At 45.8% G+C, this 19,699-nt stretch overlaps 7 protein-coding genes across 7 annotated transcripts; 5 read left to right on the forward strand and 2 right to left on the reverse strand.

Annotated features, from left to right (window-relative positions):
- Positions 1 to 302: 302 nt before the first annotated feature.
- TREMEDRAFT_58304 (uncharacterized protein) lies at positions 303 to 1,106 on the forward strand (the record flags this gene model as incomplete). Its single annotated transcript, XM_007001158.1, has 3 exons — positions 303 to 544; positions 702 to 826; positions 1,036 to 1,106. The coding sequence occupies 3 exons, from the start codon at positions 303 to 305 to the stop codon at positions 1,104 to 1,106; spliced, it is 438 nt and encodes a 145-aa protein (XP_007001220.1).
- Positions 1,107 to 1,969: 863 nt separating this feature from the next.
- Positions 1,970 to 3,243, reverse strand: TREMEDRAFT_58305 (uncharacterized protein; the record flags this gene model as incomplete). Its single annotated transcript, XM_007001159.1, has 4 exons — positions 1,970 to 2,227; positions 2,754 to 2,861; positions 2,925 to 3,035; positions 3,142 to 3,243. 4 exons carry the CDS (start codon positions 3,241 to 3,243, stop codon positions 1,970 to 1,972), a joined length of 579 nt encoding a protein of 192 aa, XP_007001221.1.
- Positions 3,244 to 4,234: 991 nt separating this feature from the next.
- Positions 4,235 to 6,703, forward strand: TREMEDRAFT_66731 (uncharacterized protein; the record flags this gene model as incomplete). The annotated part of the gene is made up of 7 exons (XM_007001806.1): positions 4,235 to 4,425; positions 4,563 to 4,708; positions 4,754 to 5,499; positions 5,542 to 5,727; positions 5,775 to 6,257; positions 6,306 to 6,563; positions 6,686 to 6,703. The coding sequence occupies 7 exons, from the start codon at positions 4,235 to 4,237 to the stop codon at positions 6,701 to 6,703; spliced, it is 2,028 nt and encodes a 675-aa protein (XP_007001868.1).
- A 330-nt stretch (positions 6,704 to 7,033) lies between these two features.
- On the forward strand, positions 7,034 to 8,324 carry TREMEDRAFT_36469 (uncharacterized protein; the record flags this gene model as incomplete). The annotated part of the gene is made up of 2 exons (XM_007000763.1): positions 7,034 to 7,522; positions 7,854 to 8,324. A coding segment is annotated over exon 2 (459 nt), but the record flags the coding sequence as incomplete, so codon positions are not given.
- TREMEDRAFT_41543 (uncharacterized protein) lies at positions 8,286 to 11,245 on the forward strand (the record flags this gene model as incomplete). The annotated part of the gene is made up of 3 exons (XM_007000864.1): positions 8,286 to 8,324; positions 8,485 to 10,247; positions 10,516 to 11,245. 3 exons carry the CDS (start codon positions 8,286 to 8,288, stop codon positions 10,571 to 10,573), a joined length of 1,860 nt encoding a protein of 619 aa, XP_007000926.1. The 3' UTR covers positions 10,574 to 11,245.
- A 514-nt stretch (positions 11,246 to 11,759) lies between these two features.
- On the forward strand, positions 11,760 to 13,858 carry TREMEDRAFT_58308 (uncharacterized protein; the record flags this gene model as incomplete). Its single annotated transcript, XM_007001160.1, has 2 exons — positions 11,760 to 11,880; positions 12,192 to 13,858. 2 exons carry the CDS (start codon positions 11,760 to 11,762, stop codon positions 13,856 to 13,858), a joined length of 1,788 nt encoding a protein of 595 aa, XP_007001222.1.
- Positions 13,859 to 14,267: 409 nt separating this feature from the next.
- On the reverse strand, positions 14,268 to 19,123 carry TREMEDRAFT_26067 (uncharacterized protein; the record flags this gene model as incomplete). Its single annotated transcript, XM_007000644.1, has 4 exons — positions 14,268 to 14,381; positions 14,741 to 14,925; positions 15,352 to 19,030; positions 19,073 to 19,123. Coding segments are annotated over 4 exons (4,029 nt in total), but the record flags the coding sequence as incomplete, so codon positions are not given.
- Positions 19,124 to 19,699: the final 576 nt, after the last annotated feature.

The following is a 19,699-nucleotide window of genomic DNA, read 5'->3' on the forward strand; positions in this document are numbered from 1 at the left end:
CGAAGTGGTGGAGGGATGAAAGATGGGTAGATATCAACCTCTCGACCTGGAGTACGAAAGAGTCTCTCTTATTGACCAAAGAAGAGGATATGGTAAGGTGTGATTGGGTGGTGAAAGCGGGGAGATAGACATTGAAAGCTTTTATCTCAACTCACCGCTTGATCTTTGCTTGTCTAAACCCCACTCGAAACGCCTTCAAGCTCCGATGCCGTGTTGCTCTCCCTTGTACTCACCCCACCGACAAAGACGATTGAAGAATCTCTCTCCTGACGCCTTGATTTTATCAATCCGTTATTGACGCTATGCCCACTTGGGGAGACCAAATCGACCCCAAGCAAACCTCCACTATGCGGTCCTTTGATCGCTTTCTACTCCGCCTGGTGGCCTATGATTTGGAGGCACCTTCCGTGCAACCACGAGCATCCGTCCGAGTGGAAAATAGCCTGGTGACGAGGGATAAACACCTCGCTTTCGGAATTGTCGGCGTGGTAGGTGTGAGAGAAGAAGCTGAGAGTAGGAGGGATCAGATGGTCAAGATGGGAAAGTTGAAGAGGGGAAGATGAGACAACAAGCGAGCAAGTTGCAGGCGGTCGATCAAAGCTCAACTTTAAACCGAACGGTTGAGCCCGGCCGGCGGATCAGGATCTCTTTTCGGGATGATGTCAATCTTGTCGGTCCGTTCGGGAGAAGCCTACCAAAAGAGGCTACGGAGATGAGATGAGATTGTGGGAAGATTGTGTGTTCAGGGAAGATGAGAGGGGACACCGGGCGGCTTCTTTCTTGATTTGTGGAGTAATTCGTGATAGTCAACTAGAGGTTCGAGTCGGTACGTATACGACGATTATAATGATATATGAACGATCGAGATGTGATATGATGAGACTAGAGGCGAGACATGGGTACGTTTGAATTGCGGGCGGTGACGAGAGGCGGGAGAGGGCACAGGCAGGTAGCTATAGCCGGAGGCGAGGGGACGTAGCGGGTCGTCAAGTGGTATCGGAGACAGATGGGAAAGATCTGATGAGATGAATCCAGAGGTACTTCACACCGATGATAAATCTGCCTATTACGATGAGCTTAATACCTTCAACAAGTTTGGTGAATGAGTGAGAAGGAAGAAACAGAAGGATGAAAACGAGGAAGAAGTTGCAAAGTTGACACGAGGGCACTGGATTTGAAAGACAGAAAAAAAGTTGACAAGTGGGGTGATGATCAAGAGATCATGATGGTGCTCACGAGGCGGACGGCGACTACGGGACGCAGCGTGCAGCAGGGTAACAGGAAGTACAGGGGTTGTTGCTGTTGGTGATTTGGTGACACGGACCACTCTATCAGCTGTAAGCGACTAGCGAGGTGGTGGTAAGGTATAGGTAGAATAGGTCTAGGTACGAGTAGCCATCAATAGTTTTCGGTAACCGAAAGCCAGTGAGATCAGTTCAGTTCAGTCCATCACTTACTTTCAATCCCACCCAGTTGGTACTTACTGTACCCGTACCCGTAATCGTACTACCTACCGTACCTTTTTCCGCCACCATCCGAACAAAGCCCTGTCTGACCCTCCCTTCCCCCCCGCTTCTTCTCTTGTCTTCCATAGCTTCCGGACCCGTGCCCCGTGCCCCGTGCTGAGACTTCTCATGCTCCGTTCCTCTTTGATCTTCACCGAGGTCCGCGGTACTGGCTCATACCCCGTTGAAAACCCCCAAAGGCCCCCCCTCACTCTCATCCACCACTTCTTCACCATATCAATTTCTTCCTTCCTCTTCTCCTTCCCTCGGACCGGAGTGACCAAGGGTTGAGTGGGGAATGTCTCACACCCGATGATCTGTCTATGCCGTCACAAGACAGGGGGATTCTTTTAATTTCCTTGTACATCGGGAGTGATCTACGAGGCGCTCCACAATTTTGTTTTATCAAGACTCAGGTGCGTCAGACCCACAGGTTCTCCTCTCGATCGTAGAATATTGTTTGCTTACATGGGGTGTGGTGGAGGTTGGGGAGGTAGAGGAAGGGAGGACGGGGCGGAGAAACTTGGTCCCCGAGATTCCCTGGAGGCTGTACCTAAACACAATTTCTCCTTCTCCAATTCCGCGAGATCGCAGTAGGGTGCGGGTACACGAAAATAGGGAACTAGGCCCGGTCCCGTGGAAAAACCGGCTGTTCCGAATCGACCACGACGCAGGTACACAAAGTACAAATTTGTGTGTCCTCTGTCCTCAACATCCTCCGCCTACTTGCATTGCATTGTTCTCGCCAAGTGAGCCAAGATAATCTGGCCAAAGCGACAAAGTTCTCGTTCATCCACATATCTCTCTTCTCCTATCAGCGAGAGAAAGAGGGTGGAGAGAACAATCAAGCCGGTGTTACCCACAGCATGCAAGTATATGCCCTTCGATCCTTCGATCAATCATCATTTCTTACCTGACATTTTTCAATCTTTTTCACAGATCACAGATTCGATGACATCCGTTCGGTTTCCGGTTCCCGGCTCGGGACATTTTTCAATACACTGCGAGAGCCCCTTACCTTAACAAAAAGACCGGTCGGATGTTTCACATGGTCGATAACATCCCGAACCTCCGAAAAAGATCAAGTGACCCCACGACCCGGATTTCTTCTAACATCCCGTTTCCCGCATCAGTGGCGTTTGACTGCGGCAAGTCTGATCGTGTAGGATCTAGGATTTCGGTGCCATGGCGTCTGCTTGAGCATGAGCCGAGCCGAGTCGCCACGGCCCTAAACTGGAGAGGTCTTACCGCATACCGCAATGCCTCCACGTCGTAGAGTATGGAAGCATATTGTACACATGCGTTCGAATAGCTCAAAAACGGGGGTGCGTTGATCTCGGACAAGCCCAATACGATCTAACATGCTCAGTCGTCTAGCTCCTATCAACTTGATCTAGAACGTTCCCGCTCGTAGCTCACACATCTGGCCACTTGCAGTAACATGGTAACGTGGTCGGTAGAGGAACTTGACTTGAACTCGGACCGCTGCTCCTGATCGCGTAGGTGAATGCTTGTGGGTAAGTTGCCCGACTATTTTGGTCATCCTGCTATCCTGCTCAAGCTCTTGCTGCTAGCATGCTGCTGCATATTGTATGCTAAGTACTACCTTCGAAATGATGTCTTGCTTGTCACGTACCGTGTGCGCTTCCCAACCAGGAGTGTAGCATGCGATCAACGACCCATACTTGGAGTTCCATGTACCAAACTTCAGTTCGCATTGACGTCCTTTACTACTCATCTCTTTCCGGGCAATTGTGAGGATTCCCGGAGTTAGGTATCAGGGGACCATACGATTCGTCGATACCAAAAGCTTCTACATACTTTCGAGATGTCGGACATCCTACGTTCAAGCTCACTTGTGACCATCTCTCTGCTCATTTGATCATCCTCAATCGTTCATTGCTTCAGGACAATGATGCGTGAGGGGATTGAGAAGTTGAAATTCCACATACTCACGAGATGATGAGCAGTACAGTATGCAGTACTTTGTATTATCTGGAGTGATAACTATACATAGCTCTCTGCCTCGCCATCTCAACCGGATGCAATGCCATCAGCCACACAGTGTTCGCTGGTGCCACACTCATCCAACACTAGCGTAATTTCCTAATCCGGCAACTTTTCACTTCTTCCTCTCCTTCCCTCTAACAACCAACCTCTTCCCCTCCCCGTCCACTCTTCAATTCCTTTTGTTCTCCCCCCTGAACCCCTTGCAATCCTCTACAAGCGTCTTTCTGATACACGATACACGATCCACGACGACGAGGTTCAGGTCTCTCCTCGTTTCTTATTTCATCGCCACCCGATCTACCAACTTTGCAAACATCTCAAAATCCAACATAACACACTCACTCCGGTCATCTCAAACCGTCAAACCCGCCCTCTTCCGTATACATTCTCCATTCCTTTGAGTGTCTCATCACCATTAATCTTCTCCATCCGTCTCAGCCTGTAACTCGTCTAGTCCCAATACAGTATCATATCGTCCGATTCAGTAACCAAACCCTGGTCGTCAAACAAAAGAGGAAAAGGAGGAACAACATTTTGTGACGCAACAACGTTTTCTCAAACGCCCCCTTTTCTAACCCCTTGGATCTCCCCATCCGATAGTCCTGACACTTCCGACCGTCGTACAGTTGTCTTCTTTCCGCTGACGACCCGAACCCCTTGTGGACTCGTGGTCACGCCGATCGTCTAGAACAAAAAGACAATAGTACACGAGGTAGAAGATGTCAGTCTACGACACTGATTTCTCTCGTAGACTACGATCATCCGTTCCCCCTTCACCGCCGTTCATCTCGACTCCAGGACATAAGGACGTATTTGGAGAAATCGCTGCTGTTCCTCCTAGTCCACGTACTGATAGTCCAATGGGAGTAAGAGATAAAAGAAGAACGGATGTCAGGTATTATGGGGATCGGTGCGTTGTTTTCCCTGCACATCCACCCTATCACAGTTTATCAACATGATAGAGTCACCCAATCATATGATGGTACAGTATCAGTAAGAGTTGTGGTGGAGGAAGTTACGAATGGGGAGCACAGATGCTGATGTTAGATTCATTCCCCATAGAGAGGCGGTGGACCTTCACGCAGCTTACCAACTTTTACCTGACTTGAGCCCTTCAGGAGGGGACCTGGTCAAAGCTAAGACTCGTAGAAGAAGTGGCCATGGTCAGGCAACTGATCTCGAGGCAAGGAGAGGTCAGTTTGCCCTAGTTTGTCCGTGCTATCAAGCTGACGTCGCAGAGGAGATCAACGCAACCTTCACACATCTACTCAAGACTGAACTCTTCCCACCTTCTCGCTCTCCCTCTCGTACCGCTTCACCCACACAGAACCCTCAACGAGGAATTCATCCCCGTCATGCTCATCTCCGTCAACCCATGACCTTCCACGCTACCAACATACCCATCGCTCCTTCCGGATATGCCATCTCATCCGCCGGTGTCACTCCAACCCATCATCACCCACCTCCAGCCATGTCATCCACTTCCGCCGAGCGAGAAAGAGGAGAACGGGAATTATCTCCAGCATCAACATTACCTCCCTTACCTATGCACGCCCCTTCCACTCCCACCTCTGGCCACGGTCGTCCGCCTGGAGCCGGACCATCATCTTCTCACCATCGAGCGCATCAAAGTCAAGTGGCTCTAACTTCAGGTTCACGGAGTGGTACTTCACCCCCTCAATCCGCTGCTCGTAAAGCTGCATTCTCACCCCCTCCTGCGAATGGTGTACCGTCACCCGCCACACCGACGAAGAAGCGACTACTGAACTTTTCTTCACCTGGTGCTATGCGGATGGCAGCGTTGACGAATGGGATCAATAGTGTCAATGGGGCGGTGGTGGGAGACTTAGATGATATGAGACATGAGAAGTATAGTCTCAGTCCTGTGGGAAGTGAGAGTCAAAGGGTCTTACTCAGTCCTCGTAAACCGGTCCGGCAAATATCCAGAACACCTTTCAAAGTACTGGATGCGCCCGAACTAGCCGTGAGCATCTGTACTGAGTGAGTGAACATGACTGATGGACAGGACGATTTTTATCTGAATCTGGTCTCCTGGTCCGCATCCAATGTCCTGGGAGTGGGCCTGAATTCCTGCGTATATCTGTGGAGTGCTTCGACGAGCAAGGTGACCAAACTGTGTGATCTTAACACGCCTATCCCTGATGGACAAGAAGTGAGCGATACTATCACTGGGCTCGAATGGACCAATAGGGTCAGCATTTCTCCGTTCCGTCTCACGTCCACCAGCTGACGAGCCAGGGAAGTATCATGGCACTGGGCACCAACAGGGGAGTGGTAGAAATATGGGACGCTGAAGCTTGTCGGAAGATTCGAACGATGTCTGGTCACACTGGTCGGGTCGGTTGTCTGGCTTGGAACAACCACATCCTCTCTTCTGGTTCTAGAGATCGTACAATTCTTCATCGAGACACGAGGGTACCAGAGCAATATATCCGCAAGCTAGCTGGACATCACAAGCAAGAAGTCTGTGGTTTGAGATGGAACAATGATACAGATCAATTGGCAAGCGGAGGGAATGACAATAAACTGTTCGTTTGGGGAGGTACCGACTCTCGACCGACTTGGCGATTTGGGGAGCATCGAGCGGCTGTCAAAGCTATCGCTTGGAGTCCTCATCAACGTGGTGTACTTGCGAGTGGGGGTGGTACGGCGGATAAAAAGATTAGGTTCTGGAACAGTCTGACTGGAGGTCTGGTCAGTGAATGGGATACCGGGTCACAAGTGAGTTTCTCAGCTACTCAGTCTTGTCGCAAAAGCTGATCTAGACAGGTTTGCAATCTCATGTGGTCTAGAAATTCCAATGAACTAGTCTCCACTCATGGATATTCTGCCGGTCCTGTTCAAAATCAAATACATATCTGGCGATACCCATCCATGACTCAAATCGCTACTCTGACAGGTCACACGTTCCGAGTGTTGTACCTCGCCATGAGCCCTGATGGTCAGACAATCGTCACTGGGGCAGGAGACGAGACACTTCGATTTTGGAACGCATTTCAGAAGAGTAAAGGGGAGATCAAACTTGCTGTGAATGAGACATCTGAGGGGCTGAGCCCTTTTGTCCGGTTACGTTGAGGAAGAGAAGTGGGAAAGATGATGGGTTGGATCTGAATTGTGAAATATTTCCGGGAACATGGTGATTTGGTAAGATTAAGAATAAGACGTGAGGGGTAGGTGGGACAAGGGGGTAAGATGTATCATCCAACCAATCTGAACAATGTGCAAATTGAATATGCATTTTCAAGTGTCATGTTACCCCCTATGTCCCCCATGTGTTTTGACAGTGAACAACAACAATGCATCATGCATAGGCACTTGAGTCGCCAGTGGCAAGGTAACAAGGGGTAAGTTAGATGAGTAGTTGCTATTGTCTGTGCACAAAGTGGTGTACATATGATCGCCGCCACGAATCCGAAACGCCGAAAAGATGATAAGTGGCTCTTTGATGACGACTCGTCGTCGTTCCCTCCCTCCCTCCCTCCCCACCATCCTATCCTCTACTCCTCTCTCTCCACATATCCTCTACCTTCCCTCTTTGTCCTTTTATAACAATCACAACAATTCTATACCTAGCTTGAACCCTTGTCATTTCTTTTTGAATCTTGACAATCCTATATCTTCTTTGTTTTTGAGTCATCCCTCGATCATCCTTCTTTACCTCCAAGGTCACCTATTACTCAACATCCTCCCGTCGATTCATCCTCGTCTTTCAAACCTCCGATCATCACACATATCGACCCTTCACGCGACTATCGACTTTTGTAAAGGATAAACGCGAATCATCTGACAAAGACGTGAAAGGAAAACATAGACAAAGATAGTCAAGAACCTATTGACTTCTCTGTCATTCACGTCTTTAAGGACTTATTTCGTAACGCAGATGTCGGAGTTGGACCGGATACTTCGACGTCGTCCACCTTATTTGTTAAACTCTTCTGGTAAGAAGGTTATCAAGTCACTACAAACATCTTTTAATATAGATACGAGTGAGTACTAGTCATCCTCTCTGTCTCGTTCATCATTTTGGTGTGTGTAGAGCCTTTCCGCGTGGACTTTGAAGGAATTATCTATATGTCTATATGAACACTTTGTGTTATGACGTCCTTTACGTTTATTGGTTTCATTCCTTTTCTCTACTTTATATCCCATTCCTCATTCATTCCTTTCATATACATTCACATGGACAATCATTCGACAAAACGGTTGAAACTTGTAGTACTCCACTCGTTTCAGTTCAGTTGGATAACAGGTCAATCCTCTCGAGGAAAGATTTGTTTCATCAGTAGGAAGGAAGGGAAAAACATGTCTAACTCGCAGTACCCACACCGCATGTATTATCACCATCAGGCAGGCGCCAGCTCGTCAGCCGTAGGTCCGACCAAACACGATGGTGGGCCTAATGGTGCTGGACCAGGATGGGGTCGTCATCCTACCGTTTTTACCCCATCCATGCCTCTTCCTTCCCAAAATGGTTTCCCAAACGGTCTTGGTGTTTTCGGTCCACCTCCTAACCCACCTCATCATCAAGTTCATACTTCCCATACTCACGCTCATCCCTTACACCAACATCACACCGGTCAAACATCCCATCATCCTTCGTTCGGCGCTGGAGGTATGCATCTCGCTCAACAGACAACGGGAGGAATGGGGATGCATCCGGGGAATGGATATGGGATGGGGATGTATGGAAATGGAGTTCAGAATGGTCAAGGAAGTCCACCGAGACAACCTGGAGAACAACAAATGCCAATGACTCATTATTGGCAACATCAATTGATGAGAGCGGATGTGAGTCTTTCGTCTGATATCTCTAGAAGGTTCCTTTGTCATTCACTCCCTGTATGACCATCCGGCGCCATACCATGGAGGCATACCTCTGGATCATACATTTTATCATTACTCATCCCTTGGCTTCGATGGGTGTGATGGATCCGATGCTTACTCGCAGGCTTCGAGACTCGCCTCTGCACCTCACCATCGAGCGAGATCAGCCGCTCAAGTATCCAGATCCAATAACAAATCTTCAACAGTGACCATATCTGACCCTAACAACCGACCTCCCTCCGCCGCTTCCAACATCACCAATGGATTTCATAAGAAGAATGCTTTGTCCATGGCTTCCACTGCGGATCGGATGCGTTCACCTCCACCCCCAAGTGAGAGCTCAATGACGGCGACGGTGGACAACGCCGACCCGGCTACTCCAGCTCAGCCTCCTGCACCGACGAAAGAGGAGGATCAAGCTCCAGAACCTTGGACAGGATTGGATCTTGGTGGAATACGTCTGAAAACCTTATCGAAATCTTTATTCTCATTCTCTCACATCACCGCCTTATATATCAATCACAATGCCATCACTGTGCTTCCTCCTGCCATCTCAAACCTTCGTTCACTCACCATCCTCGACGCCACTTCGAACGAGCTCACCACCCTTCCTCCGGAACTGGGTGTATTGTGCAAGCTCAAAGATCTTTTGCTTTTCGATAATCACCTTACGACCCTACCGTTCGAACTTGGGTCCTTGTATCAGCTGGAAACGCTCGGTATCGATGGTAACCCAATGAAAGACCAATTTCGGAAGTTGTTGGCAGAAGAAGGCACAACGGGGTTGATTGAATTTTTACGCGATACATGCCCACTGCCTCCCGCTCCACCGGAACGACTGTGGATACCTGTCGAAGATGATATAGCAGAAATCGGTACAGGGAAACAGGAAACGTTCACCGTGTTATCATACAACATCTTGTGTCATCACTTCGCTCCTGGATCTTCATACTCCTACACTCCGGCATGGGCGCTCGACTGGGGTTTCCGGAAACAAACCATATTGGCAGAGATTGTGAACGCTGCTGCGGATGTGGTCTGTTTGCAAGAATGTGACCACGAACAATTTTCCGACTTTTTCCTACCTGAGCTTCAGCAACATGGCTACGAAGGTTCACACTTTTCACGTTCTCGTGCACGAACCATGGCGGCTGAAGAAGCCAAGCAGGTGGACGGATGTGCGACATTTTGGAAAAATTCCACATTCTCTCTGATCGAAACGCAAGTGGTAGAGTTTAATCAGGTAGCTTTACAAAAACACGACATGCGTACGGATGACATGTTCAACCGAGTCATGTCAAGAGATAACATTGCCAATGTCACCGAATTAGAATTCCGTGCTTCTGGAGCAAGACTTTTAGTTGCAAACTCTCATATTTACTGGGATCATCGATACAGGGATGTCAAATTAGTACAAGTCGGTATGTTATTGGAAGAATTGGAAAAGATTGTCGAACGTTTTTCAAGATTACCTGCCAAACTCGAAGTTGATCTTGAATATAATAATGGTAAACCGCACAAATACGATACGAGAGAAAAAGGGAGAGATATACCTCTCATACTTTGCACAGATCTCAATTCTTTGGCAGGTTCGGCAGTATACGATTTCTTAACTACCGGAACCATCCCACCTGACCACGAAGATTTCATGTCGAGGTTATATGGTCAATATACGAATAAAGGACTACGACATAGGTTGGGATTGAGGAGTTCATGTGCTAGTTTTGGAGAAATGAGAATGACAAATTATACACCTACTTTTGACGCTGCTATTGATTACATCTTTTATTCTCAGAGGAGTTTGAAAGTTACTAGTGTTTTGGGTGATGTGGATAGAGGTTATTTGGATAAAGTCGTTGGGTTTCCTAATGCTCATTTCCCATCTGAGTGAGTGTTTTTCTTGTATTCGCTTCTCGATCTTCTGTCTCTTCCTCTCCAACCGTATTCCTTAACTTTTCCGTACCGTCATCCCTTGCTTCTGACACAAACGTTCGCTTACCATCCTCACATACCTTCGCCCCTTACTATCCTTACATACCTTCGTCCCTTACTTTCTCCATATACCTCCGTCCCTTGCTCTTACCACATACTTCCGTCTGGCTCCTTCTCACACATGCTCGTGCTTGTCCTCGCCTGAGTATCGCTGATCTTTCAGCCATATCCCCGTCTTCGCCCAATTCCGCGTCAGAGGCAAGGCCGACCCCGAGGCTTAGACCTTTTTCCATTATCAACACAAATCGGATTCAGAATCTTGTGACACCTCCCTCTAACCCCCTCCCACTGACTCACCACTACCTTCAGCAGCCATACATGTCTGATCTCATCCCCTCCCCCCTTCCTGCTCAGTATATCCCACATAACCCCCATCTTGTCTCAGTTCACCCACCTCTACCCAAGCCGATCTACCCGTTTCATATCCACTCCTCAGTCCCTTCCCCTTTCCCATTCTCACCTTATCCCCGCACCAAATCCAGATAGGAAAACCTGCGTCGTCCACCCCAAATCCCAACACAATACAAACCCAAACCCAGAATCAACATCTCAATATCACAATAAGAATCATCAACACTTTTCTTTTCGCGATATCGCACCGGAGGGGAGAGATACCCCTGTGGAAGTAGGAGAATAAATGTACGAAGTCGGTGTAACATTCATTCGGTTCCCAATCACTTTTCCCCAAGTCGCTCTTATGGATCACAAATCAGATGAATTAGTAGATGAAAAAAAGAAGTTGGTGGGAGGTTTAGAAGATGAGGAGATGAGGAGATAGAATCAAATTGATAGTGATAGGTAGTAGTAGTAGTAGTAGTGTTTGTGATCTTTTTCTCACCTTTTTCCGTTTGACTTGTGTGCAGTAGTTGGAATGAAACAAATTATCCCCCCTTGAATGACCACGTGCACCGGTCCTGCACCACTGAGTTACTGAGTACTGCATGCTGCATTCCATTGTTTCATCTCTGTATCTTGACTCATACACAACTTTTCATGTCTTGAGCTCTGTATCTTGACTATCATCAATCCCCGACCGACTGTGTTCCAATCAAGCAATCAAGCAATCAAGCTATTCAACAGCACCACGTCGTTTACCACCCACGATTTACTCAAAGGACGCTGGGAATACCCCCACTTGATTCATCAGACTCGACATCTTCCCAGTATACACCATATTGGTATTCTTTGCACATTGCGACTTGACCACCAGATACACCAAACTCACCAAACACTTCAGATTCACTAGATACACTATACTCACTAAACACCCCAGACGCACTACACTCATTAAACACCTCAGACCCCCCAACACACCAGACTCACCAAACAACCTAGACACACCAGACGCACCAAAGATATCAGACACACTAGACACACCCTGCAGCCTCGAAAACCCACGAACAAACGATGAGTCTAAGTCTAGCGGATGAGTTGGCAGGTGCCGACGGAGGGTTCGATCATTCGGGTGATGTGCAATGGTTAGAAGATGAATTGGCGAAAGAGATGGAGATGGAGAATGAGGAATCAGGTTGGTTTCTTTTTTCCTCTTTACTACTAGTTACCTGATAATCCATCGTAATCGTATTATCCCTCTTCTGTATTTTTCTTCTAAACACTCACTACACGTAGCTTGAGTTAAGAATCACATAATTCCTTTCATTACTGTATTGGAATTTTTTTTTTCATCACTAGTAACCGTGGTTTTCTTCCAATCCTCGTGATCTATCAAAAGCCCTACAGATCCGAATCCCCCATCTTATTCAATGTAGACCGGGCTCAAGTGACGAATTGGACAAAATGAACAATATGTAAGACCTTGACTTTAAAATTGACAATCAGATCCCATGTATAACAACCCACAATCTCATCTTCCACCCACCCCTTCTCAAAGATTGAAATCTACCCATACGACACCAATACGAAAAGTAAGGAATGAAAAGTCTATCGGTGCTTTACGTACTTTGAAACAAACGTCAAATGAGGATGATTTATCAGGTTTTCATCATGTTACTCCTCTGAGATATCCTCGGGATCTTCGGAATGTTCAATCGAGACATAACCTCAACCAGAACCAGAACCACAGTCAAAACCACGACCATAACCTCGACTTAGGCTCAGAGATGGATCTCGATAATCCTCCGAATGTTGATTTGAGAATGCCCAATCTCAAGCACGATGATGATGTTCCATTTGCCGACGCTTTCCATGAGAACGAAACTTTTGGGATTATCCCTTCGGACCATATGACATCAAGGGATATACAACCTATCATAGAGGAAGAAAACTATGGTCAAGGTCAAGCATTAATAATCTTATCTGAAACTCTAGCACAAACTCAGAAACTCTCAATGCAACTTCGTAACGTTGACAACACCTTTCGTCCTAAATTATCCAAATCAGAAGATCAAATTCCAAAGGAGGAAACATCAAAAGATTCCCCGGTCGACCTGATTACAGGGCTGCAAGAACTCGGAGTTGAATCAGGAGTAGCAGTTCAAGGTTTGAAAGGAGAGAAAAACAGCAAGATTCTAAAAAATATGGAAAATTTACTACATGATCATTTAACAAAAATGCACGAAAGTGAACGTCGAGCAGAAGAACATTTAAGAGAATTGAATAATTTCGAAAGAATCTTAAGTCAAATCCGATGGGATCAAATAGATATAAATTTGATAGATTTCTTATCAGATATCTGGACGGAGACGGAAGAGAAGAAAGATTCGGATTTGGATTTGATAGGTTGGACAGGTGAAACAAAAGGTTTTAAAATCAATTTAGAATTAATTGATTCTACAAGTTTACCTTATTTGGTACATCCTACTGAAGGTGCACTTATAACTCCTCAGATTGATGATTATATCGAATCAAGATATCCCAATGGTATCATGGATCAAAATCATAATCATAATCATGATCATAATCATAATCATAATCATAATTACGACAATGATCATGATAATGAAATACCTATGGAAGAACATAAAGATTTTGATCCATTCGAAATGACAGAGGAAGAAAATCAAAGACCTTTTTCTCCTACTAGACCTTCTTCTACTTTCCCTCAATCAACAACTTTCCCTAATCAATCATCATCTATTCGACACGACTCAACATCAAACCGACATTCTACTTCTACTTCTTATCCTCAATCAAAAGAAGGACTCCCATTCCAAACCCAACTTTTATTATCGGATACAATATCACTCCTCAGTTCACTAAACTCTTTATCTGAAACTCTCTCGTTAACCGGGTCGATACACGGAACGATACAACGTCAATTAAGAGGTGTTAAAGCTGGTGTTGAAGGATTGAGGGAGAGAGAATTTGGGGAGAATAAAGCTTGGGATATCGTAGAAGGGTATGATAGAGAAAGGGTCGAAAGGGGTTTGAAAGGTGATAAAGTGGGTGATATACTTCAAAAAGAAGTGGAAGGGTTCGAAAGGAAGTTAGGGGAGTTTGAGAGACATGCTGAGAGGTTGGGGAGTTTGAGATTGGTCGTTTGTTGAGTGAGATATGATGACATGACATGATGAGATGAGAAGAGATATGGTGTATAATGTAACTAATGTAAAAAAGATGTGACACGACTTGACGATTATTTAGACACAGTAGAATAGCTTGACGACTACATTTATGAAATGCTACAAGTTTGGATTTGTATTACTGCCACATCACTTGGAAGGGAAGATGAAGATGATATTTTGATGAGTATACTCATACGTTCGACACTAGCACGCACTGCATCACTGATCATTGTATGAATTGACAACAAAATGCAAGAATAATCTACTTTTCTCCTTTCATCTTTCAAAATCCAAATTTCCATCTCCTCCGACACTCTAATTTTCTTTCAATCTCTGAGTCAACCCCTGAAACACCACACCAACACCATGCCAACACCATGCCAACACCCCCTCACATGGCCCCGCTCATGAGCGACATGGCATGTACTAACAACTTTTTATCAATCCTAGTAGCTTGTTCCAGAGCAGCCATCACACCTCCGAACCCTCCGAGATTTTTCAAATACTATTTTGTCAGCGTCATCTACGTAGTCTATGCGACTGGAAAATATACACGGCCCAAGAGATCTGGATGGAGGAGAGAAGTGAAAATGTCCACAACTCATGATCTCTGTTCAAAGGAAGAGAGGGAAGATGTCCAGGACCCATCATATCTGTTTCAAGGAAGAGAGGGATGACGTCCAGGACCCATGAAATCTGTTCGGAGGAAGAAAGGGAATCATGTCCACGACTCATGTTCTCTGGACCGAAGAGAGACGGAGCGATGTCTCAAGACTCTGGAGCTCCGACAGTGGAGAAGGGAGAGAGGAGGGAGGAAAGGAAAGAGATCGTGGAAAAAGAAGGAAATCAATGAAGAAGACTAACCAGAGTAGACAAACAATTTTCCGCCCTTGTCACAAGAGATTCAACCACTAAACATAATTCCTCATCCGTCATTTCTTCTCGAATCTGTGGACCTAAATGGGCAACGGGAGGTTTTAATTTCCATCTTTGAATTTCTGTTCCTATCGCCATTCCACCACTTGATCCATTCGGCTTCGTGTTAACACCTACACCTGTCCCTGATCCTATGGTTTCACCCTCTCCATTCGCTATGAAACCATTATGAAGGTTTGACATTGTCGATAAAACCGATCCTGACATACCTGACATATTGGACATTGTCATCCTTGGTGAAATTGGATAAGCTATTGGGTTGATAGATTGTCTTGGGGATGTCGGTGGTATCAATGGACTTATGAGAGGTCTTGAAGTTGGAGAAAGAGGATCTATTGATTGATTTAATGAAGAACCTGTGATTCCTGTAATTCCCGAAGGTCCTGAAGGAGTATTGATCCACGGTGAAAATATAGACACATTTGCCGAATTCAGGTTTTGTACTTCTTGTCCTGTCAAAGTCGCGGAAGCAGGAGTGGAAGAAGAAAGTTGATTGGTTGAAGAAGATTGAAGAGAAGTTGTTGTAGAACCTAATGAACTTAAATTTTCAAGTCTTAAAACTATCAAAGATAATTGTCTAACTTGATCAATATCAATTTGTCTTGTAGGTGCCAAAGGTCTATGATCACCAACTTCCACTGAAGCTCTTAAATCACTAGACAGTTCTAATCTTCCAACTAAGACTTTAGGATATAATAAATAAAGTCTTTCAGGTACTTCTAAACCTTTTAATTTCCTTTCTCCCATATCTCTAGATTCAACACCTATCCTACGTAATTCTTGTAATTCCCTTTTCAATTCATGTGGCATATCTTCCAATGCGGTCTCATCGAGAGAATCAAGATATTCTCTCATGAGTTCGATTTCATTGATGACATCTTGACTTGCCATGAGTTGACCTCCATCAGCACTTGCGTTTATTCTTGCAGCTCGATTGACCATAGGACCGTAATAATCCATTCGACGAGTTATTGGATCTCTTTCACATTGAGGTTGACCCCAATGTACTCCCATACGTACACGTAAACCACGATGAACGATGTTACCTTCAGAATCGTAAATGATTCCACCATCCGGACATTCTAATAATTCTCTTGGCCATTCTTGTGATAATAATCCAAGTTGACAATTGAAACACCAGAGTAAAGCAGCGGTGATGGTTTGGAATGAAACCATGAATGAATCTCCTTCAGTTTTCACTTCGTATCCTTCATCCAAACGTAATTGTCTTCTCATTAGATTATGGTGCATTTTGATTGCCGTCGGCATTCCAGGATTGGTTTCCCATAAATGTGTGGAATTGACAATATCAGTGAAAACAATGGCTACTTGTCCAGTTGGAGGTTCGATTTCTTGTTGTAATCGATTCAGAGTTCTATCTCCAACTTCTTCATATCTTCGACGTATGTTTCGTTTCAATCCTGCGAAATACGCTTCTCCTCCATCGGCAGGGACTTGAGATCCAGATCCCCCACCTCGAGGCCTACTTTTGCTAAAGAACAGATCGGAAACATTGACGACCATAACCATGACACTCCCATCTGCACCGTAAGAGATGGCGAAATCCCGCAACTTTTGAGCGGCCATCATAGGATCATCTCGTTCAGTCCGAGCGATATCCACAGCCGTCTGATACGAACAACATTGCCATAGGGCATGATTACCGATAATGACAAATTCGTCTGATTCCGCCAAAACGCGAGTACGTATTTCAGGTGCGGCATTGACAGCTGGGAAATGTGACCAATACCCCCAAGCTCGTGAGACGTCCATCTCTTTATCACTGTTGACATAACCTCGTGTACAAACCCAAGCTTCAGCATTCCTGATCCTCGCGGTTTCCTCACGATCTGTCGGGACGTGAGGTTTGGACAATAACTCTGCTTCACCTTTACGTGAAATGACCACGAGCATATCACCGATATTTCCCACGTGAAGGGTTTTATCGATGAGATAGACGACAGCTCCTGTAGCACCTGTTCGAAAGACCGACCCGACGGCTGGTGCCCAAGGTTGATCCAGACCAGAAGGAGTATTCCATGAATTGCTCAAGTGGTCGGAAGGAGTCATCGATACTGTAGATTGTTTACGTTGCGAGTTTGTAACACCAGATACCAGATAATCGTAGACTTTACGATCGGAGAACAAGAAAGTTCTTCTAAGTGCAGTCGAAGGTTCTTCACTACTCGAGAGACTGTCCAATTGAACGCTGAGTTGCTCTGCGAAATTCTCTTGAAGATATTTAGGGATTTTGCCAGATGGAACGACAGGGGCGGATCTTCCAAACATTCCAAAAAGACATTCGTTCTCCCTGCCTCGGAAATTAGGAACGACAAGATCGAACATGGCCAAATGATCTATACTCCCAAGCATGTCGGATATACCATAAGCCATGTTGTTGATATCGGAGAATGAGGTTCGGACACGTTTAGCCTCGCTTTCATCTGGTAAAGAAGGAATACGAAGAGTGACATCCATCAACCCCAACACGCGCAACTCGGTGAGGGCGGTAAAGTCTGATAATTCTTTTCGAAGTGTTGTGGCATGAGACATATCCTGAGCTGAAGTCGGTTTGATCTCGAGCCTCTTGTTACCTGAAAGATTTAGATATCTCAGAGAAGTGTTCCAATTCCAGTTCCAATCGTAGGGCCAATTGGCAATGTTATACTTGAGAACGTTACTCCCCACATCTAGATGTTTCAAAGTCTTTATCGCACCAAGCTCGGAGGGAAGAGTTTGTAGTTTGTTACCGTTGAGGTAAAGCACTTGAAGATTTTGCAATTTCTCCAGGTCTTCCGAAGGGAGTGAAGTGAGTTTGTTACCTGAGAGATAAAGCTCTTCCAAAGACGTCACTTGAGACAAGGTGTATGGCGGGATTTCAAATATTTCGTTGAAACTCAAGTTCAAAACTTTCAACTTGGTCAAAGGTGCAATGGCGTGAAAAGCGTCATCGTTCAATCGATTATCGGCAAGAAGTACTTTCTCCAAGCTCAACGTCACCGGTAGACGAGAACCAGTCATGGAGCTATTGGAATCGACCGACATCCTACGTCTCGTTTCAGCAGGGATCATTTCAAAGAGGTTTGCAGGTGGTTCGGGGATAGCTTCGAGTAAGTTTGACGACACGTTGATCGATTTCAATGATCCACAACCCCATAAATCACCAGGAAGATCTTTGATGTTGTTATTGTGTAAGTTGATCGTATGCAACGATTGCATCTTGACGAATCCCTGAGGGATCGACTCGAGGAGGTTATCTGTACAACTGAAAATTTGTAGACTTGTAAGTCTATCCATGGTAGGTGGAAGACGTGTGAACTGGTTGAAGTTGAGATTTAGATCGATCAGATTGACCAATCCGCTCAGAGCCTCATCCGCCAAGGTGGAAATCTTCCCGTGGGATAGGTTCAAATGAGTAAGAGAATAGGTCCGAGCTGCCACACCTGGCAGAGGAGCGAGGGTGAATCGGGTGATCGAGTTGTGTGGAACTGAGAATTGTCGAACCCGAGCTCCTATCTGGAGGTCGAGGGTGACCAAATTGCCATAGTCGGCTTGTAGCGTTTCGAGATTAGGTAAGGCATAGACGGAAGTGAGGTCGACCAATTTGTTCCGCCGCACATCGAGTATTCGTAAATTTGCCAAGGTACTGAAACTCTGGGGAAAGGTGGAAATCTCATTTCCAAATGCCATGAGTCGTTCCAAGCTTTTCAAATTGGACATTTCACTGGGTAAATCGGCGATTTCATTGAAAGAGATGTCCAAGTCGACTAGATTACTCATTTCGCATACGACACGAGGGAAAGTGTCGAATTTGTTATTGGAGATATTGAGGTATTTCAAACCTCGCATCATGGCGAAATAACTTGGAATCGATATCAACCTGTTATTCTGCAACTTGAGTGAGAGAAGAGACTGGATCTCGTGCAATGGGACTGATTCGAGATCCGCGATTCGGTTACACGAAACGTCCAATCGAGCAAGAGTCGTGCTGGCAGGTACGGAAGCTGGAATACGTTTGAGAGCCATGTTGGACATTCGCAATTCCTTCAACCCGGTACAGGCCTGGATGAAATCCAGTGGGATGTCCGTCATGGGATTCCGAGATATGTTGAGGATGATAATGTTGTGAGCGTGAAGATGAAGGAAAATAGGAATGGTTTGAAGATCTCTGCCGGCCAGATCGATAAATTCGAAAGAATCGTAATGACTTTCTTCCTCCTTGACAAGTCAGCTTCAAACTCAACGCGACTTGGAACTTACCGGATCCATCACTGGCAATGCTGGAGTCTGGTAGATAAATCTACACAAAATTGCCAGGTCATCTTTACCAATCTCCTCCAAAGGTTCGGCTTCTGTCCAGCCAGCCTGTAAAAGGCGTCGATTTTGGATAGCGAGTGGTTTCTCGAAGGGTTGCAATTGACGATCTGTCTCATCAGCATGAATGACTCAATGACAAGTGAACAGAGCTGACCTTGTCCACGTTCACGAAGATATAACTTCATATGAGAAGTGACCTTCTTACCACCACCACCATCGGCATTACCAGATAAAACACTGATAATCTCCGCCGTGGTAGTCATGATAGGAAAAGCGAGGATGGAGAATGACCCATCGGCACGATAAATCCGAATCTTGTGTGGAACAGTACTGACTTGTATACTACCACTTGTCCCTGGTCTTCCTGAACTTCTAGGTCTTGCACTCCCTTGCCTGCCTCCGCTCGTCCTGTTCTTACTCCCTATACTTCCTTGTGTTCCCGGTCTACCTTGCACCTTGAGATTCTGTGAACCATTGACCGAGAAAGATTTGACCGCAAACGATGAAGTCTCTTTGATAGCTGTCAATGGCGTTTGCTCTTTCGGTTCCTCCTCCACCCAATCTTCATCA

The sequence above is a fragment of the Tremella mesenterica genome, assembly GCF_000271645.1.
Source record: "Tremella mesenterica DSM 1558 unplaced genomic scaffold TREMEscaffold_1, whole genome shotgun sequence".
Lineage (NCBI taxonomy): Eukaryota > Fungi > Basidiomycota > Tremellomycetes > Tremellales > Tremellaceae > Tremella > Tremella mesenterica.